The 10,178-nt window shown below is 49.5% G+C and overlaps 1 protein-coding gene across 8 annotated transcripts in view; it reads left to right on the forward strand.

Annotated features, from left to right (window-relative positions):
* The window catches only part of DRAXIN (dorsal inhibitory axon guidance protein), a 68,322-nt gene extending 58,974 nt beyond the window's left edge, over positions 1–9,348 (forward strand). For 7 of the 8 annotated variants that reach the window (XM_083163451.1, XM_083163454.1, XM_083163448.1 and 4 more), the window contains 2 exons: positions 1,107–1,196; positions 8,485–9,348. In XM_083163451.1, the coding sequence (XP_083019577.1) occupies positions 1,107–1,196; positions 8,485–8,597 (203 nt within the window). In that variant the 3' untranslated portion in view covers positions 8,598–9,348. The remainder of the gene's footprint in view (positions 1–1,106; positions 1,197–8,484) is intronic. The other variant, XM_083163452.1, reaches the window with a different exon arrangement.
* Positions 9,349–10,178: the final 830 nt, after the last annotated feature.

Consider the following 10,178-nt stretch of genomic DNA (forward strand, 5'->3'; position numbering starts at 1 on the left):
GGGAATGAGGAGGCGTCCCGGGCTGGGCTGTGGGGAATGAGGAGGCCTCCCAGGCTGGGCTGTGGGGATTGAGGAGGCGTCCCGGGCTGGGCTGTGGGGAATGAGGAGGTGTCCAGCTCTGGTCTGTGGGGAATGAGGAGGTGTCCAGCGCTGGGCTGTGGGGAATGAGGTGTCCAGCGCTGGGCTGTGGGGAATGAGGAGGTGTCCAGGGCTGGGCTGCGGGGAATGAGGAGGTGTCCAGGGCTGGGCTGCGGGGAATGAGGAGGTGTCCAGGGCTGGGCTGTGGGGAATAAGTAGGTGTCCAGGGCTGAGCTGTGGGGAATGAGGAGGCGTCCCGGGCTGGGCTGTGGGGAATGAAGAGGTGTCCCGGGCTGGGATGTGGGGAATGAGGAGGCATCCCGGGCTGGGATGTGGGGAATGAGGAGGCATCCCGGGCTGGGATGTGGGGAATGAGGAGGCATCCCGGGCTGGGCTGTGGGGAATGAGGAGGCATCCAGCGCTGGGCTGTGGGGAATGAGGAGGTGTCCAGGGCTGGGCTGTGGGGAATGGGGAGGTGTCCAGGGCTGGGCTGTGGGGAATGGGGAGGTGTCCAGGGCTAAGCTGCGGGGAATGAGGAGGCGTCCTGGGCTGGGCTGTGGGGAATGAGGAGGCGTCCCGGGCTGGGCTGTGGGGAATGAGGAGGCATGCTGGGCTGGGCTGTGGGGAATGAGGAGGCGTCCCAGGCTGGGCTGTGGGGAATGAGGAGGCGTCCAGCGCTGGGCTGTGGGGAATGAGGAGGCGTCCAGCGCTGGGCTGTGGGGAATGAGGAGGCATGCTGGGCTGGGCTGTGGGGAATGAGGAGGCATCCTGGGCTGGGCTGTGGGGAATGAGGAGGCGTCCTGGGCTGGGCTGTGGGGAATGAGGAGGCATGCTGGGCTGGGCTGTGGGGAATGAGGAGGCATCCTGGGCTGGGCTGTGGGGAATGAGGAGGCGTCCTGGGCTGGGCTGTGGGGAATGAGGAGGCGTCCTGGGCTGGGCTGTGGGGAATGAGGAGGTGTCCCGGGCTGGGTCGTGTGCGTGTTACTGAGCGATGCACATATTGCAGTCATTCTGTTCTGCACTTCCAGGTTCCTGCTGTGACTTACGAGAACACCTCTGCAAGCCCCACAACCGAGGCCTCAATAACAAGTGCTTTGATGACTGTATGTGCACTGAAGGTCGGTATCACGTGGTAATGATCAGCAGTCCTGTACAGTCTGAGTGTTACGTGTACATACAGGCATTGTGCTGTCACATGGTTGTGCAAGCATCGGGTCAGGACACGGTGATAGGGCGCTGGGAATACAGCCCCAGGCTTCTATATATGAATAGGCCCATCAGTATAACAGCATGGTGATGAGCAGCTTGTAGCCATGTTATAGGCATTAACATATTTATTCACAAAATCATCCCAATTTTACTATTTTTACATGGCACTGTCCACACCCACACATAATTGCCCACACCCATAGGGCACTGACCACACCCACATATCACTGATCACACATAACTGGGCACACCCACCTATCACTGGTCACACCCGCATATCACTGATCACACCCACACATAACTAAGCACACCCACCCATCACTATTCACACCCACACAGAACTGGACACACCCACAGGACACTGACCACACCCGCATATCATTGATCACACTTACAGAGAATTAGACACACCCGCATACCACTGGCCACACCCGTATATATCTCGGATCACACCCACACAGAACTGGACACACCCGCAGGGCACTGGCCACACCCGCCTATCACTTATTACAACCACACATAACTAGGCACACCCACCTATCACTGGTCACAACCACACAAAACTGGACACACCCGCAGAGCAATAGCCACGCCCATATATCACTGATCACACCCACACCAAACTGTACAGACCCTCAGTGCACTGGCCACATCCGAATATCACTGATAACACCCACACAGAACTAGGCACACCCACATATCACTGATCACACCCACATCAAACTGGACACACCCACAGGGCACTGGCCATGAACATGCATGACTGCCCACACCCATACAGCACTGGCACACAGTGGGGGAGTGCATATCACTGGTCATACCCATACTGCACTGGCACACAGTGGGGGAGTGGGCACATCACAATGGGGGAGTGGGCACATCACAATGGGTAATTGGGTACAGTACAATGGGGGAGTGGGCACATCACAATGGGGGAGTGAGTACAGCACAATTGCGGCACACCACAATGGGGGAGTGGGCACATCACAATGGGGGAGTGGGCACATCACAATGGGGGAGTGGGCACATCACAATGGGGGAGTGGGCACATCACAATGGGTGAGTGGACACATCACAATGGGGGAGTTGACACATCACAATGGGGGAGTGGACACATCACAATGGGGGAGTGGACACATCACAACGGGGGGGGGACACATCACAACGGGGGAGTGGGCACATCACAATGGGGGAGTAGGCACATCAGGATGAGGGAGTCGTTACAGCACAATGGGGTAGTGGGTAACATAGAAACATAGAATGTGACGGCAGATAAGAACCACTTGGCCCATCTAGTCTGACCCTTTATTAAACATGTTACCTCAAACCATATTTGATCCTTATTTGTTTGTAAGGATATCAATATGCTTATCCCAAGCATGTTTACATTGTACTACTGTATTAGCCTCTACCACCTCTGATGGGAGGCTATTCCACTTATCTACTACTCTCTCAGTGAAGTAATTCTTCCTCACATATTCCCTGAATCTTCCTCCGTCTAATGTCAGTGCATGTCCTCGTGTTCTGCTGCTCCTCTTCCTGTGAAGAATGTCTCCCACCTGTACCTTCCTCCCCCTAGTGTCAGTGCATGTCCTCGTGTTCTGCTGCTCCTCTTCCTGTGAAGAATGTCTCCCACCTGTACCTTCCTCCCCCTAGTGTCAGTGCATGTCCTCGTGTTCTGCTGCTCCTCTTCCTGGGCCTTATTTTGGTTCATTCTTTCTGACAAAATCCTTCTTAGATGGGCAAAACCATGTGCACTGAAGGTGGGGCAGATGTAACATGTGCAGAGAGAATTAGATTTGGGTGGGGTTTTACTTCAAAGTGAGATCTATATTGCAGTGTAAAAATAAAGCAGTCAGTATTTTCCCTGCACAGAAACAAAATTACTCACCCAAATCTAATTCTCTCTGCACATGTTACATCTGCCCCCCCTGCAGTGCACATGGTTTTGTCCATCTAAGAAGGATTTTGTCAGAAAGAATGAACCAAAATAAGGCCCAGGGAATGTCTCCCACCTGTACCTTCCTCCTTCTAGTGTCAGTGCATGTCCTCGTGTTCTGCTGCTCCTCTTCCTGTGAAGAATGTCTCCCACCTGTACCTTCCTCCCCCTAGTGTCAGTGCATGTCCTCGTGTTCTGCTGCTCCTCTTCCTGTGAGGAATGTCTCCCACCTGTACCTTCCTCCCTCTAGTGTCAGTGCATGTCCTCGTGTTCTGCTGCTCCTCTTCCTGTGAGGAATGTCTCCCACCTGTACCTTCCTCCCTCTAGTGTCAGTGCATGTCCTCGTGTTCTGCTGCTCCTCTTCCTGTGAAGAATGTCTCCCACCTGTACCTTCCTCCCTCTAGTGTCAGTGCATGTCCTCGTGTTCTGCTGCTCCTCTTCCTGTGACTAATGTCTCCCACCTGTACCTTCCTCCCTCTAGTGTCAGTGCATGTCCTCGTGTTCTGCTGCTCCTCTTCCTGTGACTAATGTCTCCCACCTGTACCTTCCTCCCTCTAGTGTCAGTGCATGTCCTCGTGTTCTGCTGCTCCTCTTCCTGTGACTAATGTCTCCAACCTGCACCTTCCTCCCTCTAGTGTCAGTGCATGTCCTCGTGTTCTGCTTCTCCTCTTCCTGGGGGTTATTCTAGTTCATTCTTTCTGACAAAATCCTTCTTAGATGGACAAAACCATGTGCACTGCGGGTGGGGCAGATGTAACTTGTGCAGAGAGAATTAGATTTGAGTGGGGTTTTTCTTCAAAGTGAGATCTATATTGCAGTGTAAAATCATGCAATCAGTATTTTCCCTGCACAGAAACAAAAAAACTCACCCAAATCTAATTATCTCTGCACATGTTACATCTGCCCCCCTGCAGTGCACATGGTTTTGTCCATCTAAGAAGGATTTTGTCAGAAAGAATGAACTAGAATAAACCCCCCTGTGAGGAATGTCTCCCACCTGTACCTTCCTCCCCCTAGTTTCAGTGCATTTCCTCGTGTTCTGCTGCTCCTCTTCCTGTGAAGAATGTCTCCCACCTGTACCTTCCTCCCCCTAGTGTCAGTGCGTGTCCTCGTGTTCCGTTGCTCCTCTTCCTGTGAAGAATGTCTCCCACCTGTACCTTGTTATAACCCCTGATATATGTGAAAGTTTCTATCATGTCCCCCCTTTCCCTTCTCTGCTCTAAATTATACATATTAAGATCTTTTAGTCTTTCCTGGTACGTTTTGTGATGTAGGCCATGCACCATTTTAGTTCCCTTCTTTGTTCAGTCTCTAATGTATTTATGGGGCCCATTTATCAAGCAATATTTGCGGCTAAATCCCCGAAAACATCAGTTTTCGGGGGTTAACCGCAAATATTAAGTATCCCTGGAATGTATTAAAGGGGGACCGCAGCAGGAATCTCTGATCCATGCTGCGATCCTCCCTGCATAGGTTTCTATGGGTGATGCGAAGCTGCCCGATGTATCAACATCGGGCAGCCCGGCATCGCACCCCTGGGCTATCGCCATTCTAATGTGGCGATAGCCCATTGTAGCCTATGGCTACACTTCGCACTGCCCGAGCGGCAGTGCGGTAAGAGGGGTCGGCGGGGTCAGCGCATAACCGCGCATGCTATCGGAGCCCTGTCCCTGCGCCCTTAATATTGATAAATTGCCCCGATATGATCGCATTTTACAATGCGATCCTGGGCAGTAATATTCCGCCCAGATCGCATTGTAAATGCGATCATGATAAATGTCCCTCTTAATCCTTCTGGAGATATGGCCTCCAGAACTGAACACAATACTCTAGGTGAGGTCGTACCAATGACCTATACAGTGGCATTATTACTTCTTTTTTTCTACTGCTGATACCTCTCCCTATGCAACCAAGCATCTGACTTGCCTTCATTGCTTTGTTACATTGCCTCCCTGCCTTTAAGTCCCCTAAAATAGTGACACCTAGATCCCTCTCTTCCTCAGTAGTTTCCATTATAGTGCCATTTATACTATATTTAGTTGCCATGCTCTTGATCATTCCTCTAATCTACCTAGATCAGGCATTCCCAACCACGGTCCTCAAGGCACACCAACAGTGCAGGTTTTAGTGATATCCAGGCTTCAGCACAGATGGTTTAATCAGAATCCCTCAGATACTATTTAAGTCAACTGTGCTCAAGCCTGGATATCTACAAAACCTGCACTGTTGGTGTGCCTTGAGGACCATGGTTGGGAATGCCTGACCTAGATCATCAATCCTTTGTTTTACCCCTCCAGGCAGGGCTGGACTGGGACCAGAAATAGGCCCTGGCATTTTTGAGCACACAGGCCCAGTAACGGTAGGCGGAACCCTTGCGCAGCGAAAAGGGGGTGTGGTCTCACAGAAAGGAGGTGTGGCATCACATAAAGTAGCATTACACCTTGTGGCACACACCGTTATGCCCATTACAGAATATGACACAATCTTTATGCCCATTACAGAATATGACACAATCCTTATGCCCATTACACCTTGTGGCACACAAGCAATGTCCATTATTAAACTTTGTGGCACACACCGTAATGCCCATTATTAAACATTGTGACACACACACCAACACCATAATGCCCAGCACAGAATTCATAGACAAAAAAAAAACAACACTTACTATTGGCTGCCTTGCACTGTGTGACACTGGACCTCTACACAGCATGGAAGGAATCCAACTCCTACAGTCACCACGTGACTGTCTCTGTAGCTCTCTGCTTACACTCCAGTCCCACCTTGGTGCCACCCTGCTGCAGATTCTCCCTGAGAATCTGCTGGAAAGACAGAATGCAGCGGGGCGGGCTCAGTAGCGCCCTCCGCGTTATGACGCTGTGGCGTCATGACGTGTTGCCATTATGTTGGGCTGGGCGGGCGGCGCGCCGAGTGGCTCATGGCGCCCCCTGATGACGCCGGAGTGGGGCGGTGCACACAATATCTCAAATACGGGCGCCGCGTCATGACGTGTCAGCGTCATGGCCTCAGTATGCAAATGACGCAGCGCCGCAGCGGACGGGTCCCTATGATGGATGGGGAGGGTGGGTAGAAACAGGATGCATCTGCAGCACCACAATATCGGCCCACTGGTCCATCGGACCTTCTGGCATTTGCCAGAAGTGCCAGATGGCCAGTCCGGCCCTGCCTCCGGGTGTGTCTACCCTGTTGCATACTTTTTGTGTCATCTGCTAAAAGGCACATTTTACCCTCAATTCCATTTGCAATATCACCAATAAAGATATTAAAAAACACTGTTCGAAGTACAGATCGCTGGGGTACCCCACTTGTGACCTTTCCCTCCATTGACTGTACTCCATTTACTACAACTCTCTGTTTTCTGTCCTGCAACCAAGATCTTATCCATTCAACCATCTTAGAATCCAATCCCAAGCTTTAAAGTTTATTTAACAGTCTGCGATGTGGGACAGTGTCAAAAGCCTTACTAAAGTCTAGATAAAGTCTACAGCCCACCTTGATCTATTACTTTAGTCACCCAGTCAAAAAAGTCAAAAAGATTTGTTTGACATGATCTTCTCCCAGTAAACCCATGCTGTTTCGGATAATGTAAGTTGCCAGTTTTGAGATATTCTACAACTCTTTGTTTTAAGAGTGTTTCCATCAGTTTCCCTACTACTGATGTAAGGCTCACTGGTCAATAGTTGCTTTCCTCTTCCTTGCTTCCACTTTCGTGCAGTGGAACTACATTTTCTATTTTCCAGTCCTCTGGGATTACTCCAGTAGCTAGTCACTGGTTGAATAATTCTGTTAATGGTTTTGCCAGCTCCCCTTTAAGCTATTTAAGTATTCTTGAAAGTATCCCATCTGGCCCCATTGATTTGTCCACTTTCAGTTTTGAGAGTTATTTGTTCTTTTAGGACTTCCACATCTGTAAATTTACTTGTTTCTCCCTCAGTTTTCTGACTATACTTGTAACTTAACTGTGGCCCCTTCCCCTCTCTTTCAGTAGTGAATACTGAGCAGAAATAATTGTTAATATGACCTGCTATAAAATTGTCTCTGTCATGAAGACTTCCACTCTCTGTCTTTAGTCTTATTATTCCACTTTTTGTTTTTTTCCTTTCACTTATATACCTAAAAAAAAGTTGAAATGTGACATGTCACAGTGGGGGAGTGGGCACGTCACAGTGTGGAAGTGGACATGTTACAGTGGGGGAGTGGGCAGATTACAATGGGGGAGTGGGCACAGTACAATGGGGAAGTGGACCTGTCACAGTGGGAGAGTGGACATGTCACAGTGGGGGAGTGGGTACAGTACAATGGGGGGAGTGGGCACATCACAGTGGGGCAGTGGACATGTCACAGTGGGGGAGTGGGTACGTCACAGTGGGGGAGTGGACATGTTACAGTGGGGGAGTGGGCACATCACAGTGGAGGAGTGGGTACAGTACAATGGGGGGGAGTGGACATGTTACAGTGGAGGAGTGGGCACATCACAGTGGAGGAGTGGGTACAGTACAATGGGGGGGAGTGGGCATGTCACAGTGGGGGAGTGGGCATGTCACAGTGGGGGAGTGGACACGTCACAGTGGGGGAGTGGACACGTCACAGTGGGGGAGTGGACACGTCACAGTGGGGCAGTGGGCACGTCACAGTGGGGCAGTGGGCACGTCACAGTGGTGCAGTGGGAATGTCGCAGTGGGCACGTCACAATGGGTGAGTGGGCAGGTCACAGTGGAGCATTGGGCAAGTCACAGTAGTAGAACTCTCCATCGGTCCCTGCTGACACATTCCCCGGCCAATGCTCATTTTCACCTGAGATGTGGATTGTGATAAATATGCCCCTATCTGATTGGTCACATTAGTAGTGATTATGTAGTAATAGTGATGTCATGTCTAGTATGAAATATCCGACACGGGTGCAGCTGCTGACACAGTGGGGGAAATTTCCTAAAGGAAATTTGTAAAAAAATAGGTGTATTTGTATCCAGAAATACACTCATTTTTGACATTTACTATCCCGAAAATACGGCAATTCATAGTCGTATTGATGTGCTATCAATACAAATTGCCGTATTTTCGGGATAGTAAATGTAAAAAATAAGTGTATTTCTGGATACAAATACACCTATTTTTTACAAATTTCCTTTAGTAAATGTCCCCCTATATGTATATGTTATTATGTGTATATGTTATATATCATAGAGACAGGCTATACACATAGATCAATGCAGTTATCTGTGCTTCTATTTATACAGGTCTCCGCTGTTATGCCAAATTCCACCGCCATCAAAGAGTGACCAGGAGAAAGGGCCGCTGTGTCAACCCCGAGTCTGTCAACAAAGATCAAGGATCGTTTATTTCTGTCTGATATCTTCCTGTACGACCAATGCACTTGTATAAGAAATCGTCCCTTTGCGCAGCCACACAGCACGTGTCCTCGTCGCCTGTCACCGTGATTGACAAGGACACATTTCCCCTATAATTCTAGTCATTAGGACACAGATGACGGCGGTTCTATTGGAGACATCTCTGACAATCCTCCAGAATGGGTCTGCGCTCAGTGTTGCCATCCAGATGTTCAGCAAACGATGCAATTACAGCCGGCGCTGCATTCAGAAACCGGCGGCGAATCTAATCCCTTCCACTGACATGGCATCGGTGACGTGTGGCGCACACAAACATTTCCACAAGGGTTATTTATTTCAACAGGGTATGGGTGGGCAGCTCAGACCTACAGAAGATAATGCAGGATGATTATATACTGGTCCGTACTGGGATTGCTGTAATATATCTGCTATCTGCATTGGGCACAGAGCTGACACTTCGTTCGGGAAATGTCTGTCCATCGATAAGAGCATAGATAACGTAGGCCAGCTGGTGGGGCGGATACATATATCATGGCAGTTATATATAAGACTTTTGTAAATACACACATGCACACACATGATGGCACAGTTGTGTTACAATTACATACGTGTAAGAAGTGTAGACGGGCATAAGGACAGTAGGAAGCCCCCGTGGTATCATAGATAGTGTCGCATTATATATGTGTTGGTCTAATGCCAAGTACTTCCCATTATTTGACTTTTTTATGTAAATAAACTGATCTGTTACTTTGTCCTCTGGTTTGTTAGTATAAATAAAGCTGTGACCTATAGAGACGGGTGGCAGCCATTTTCATGGACTGAAATAATATATGTGGGAGCACAACCCATCAAATTACTGGAAACTAGACATTAGAGAGGCACACATCACTTAGGTCACAGTGATGTCACTTATGTCACTGTGATGTCACTAGTAGTTCCTAGCGGTGGAACAGCCACTAAGCTCAGGAGCATTTGGAAGTGGTGACCTGAAGGAGAGTGGACTCTGTGCCTTATGGGTGGCTAGTTATCCATAGAGAATGCATGAAACGCTACAAGATGTTGGTGCGGTTCTGACTCAGAGTCGCACCGAATGCCAATGTCCGGGTGGTTGAATGAGTTTTGGAACTACATGGATGCGGAATTTCTGAAAACCCCTATGGCACTTATCTTACACCGAGTGCTGTGATCAGGGCAGACTCTATCAGAAAGGTGGTGCCATGGCGGGAAACTGATGGGTGTGTCATTTTGTGACCTGAATGTCAGCACAGTCAACATGGACACAGTTTACAGTGCGCTCGCAATGCGATGGGCACAGTGCCTCGCTGCGCCCAGCACATTATTTTATTCTCCCACCACGCCCTAGTGAACGGTAGGGCATGAAATACCGCCTGTCGGCACATGTCGGCTCAAAAAACAGTGAAAACCCCCATGTCGACCTTTTGACTGTCAACCTAGACAATGTCGACCTTTTCCCATGTCGATCTAATGGTGTCGACCTAATGACTGTCGACCATAAAGCTGTAGACCAAATGACCGCATCCCCTATGGAAATGCCATCATATAACATGTAAAGCAGCCATCTC

Source organism: Crinia signifera, chromosome 19 (genome assembly GCF_055691185.1).
Source record: "Crinia signifera chromosome 19, ASM5569118v1, whole genome shotgun sequence".
Lineage (NCBI taxonomy): Eukaryota > Metazoa > Chordata > Amphibia > Anura > Myobatrachidae > Crinia > Crinia signifera.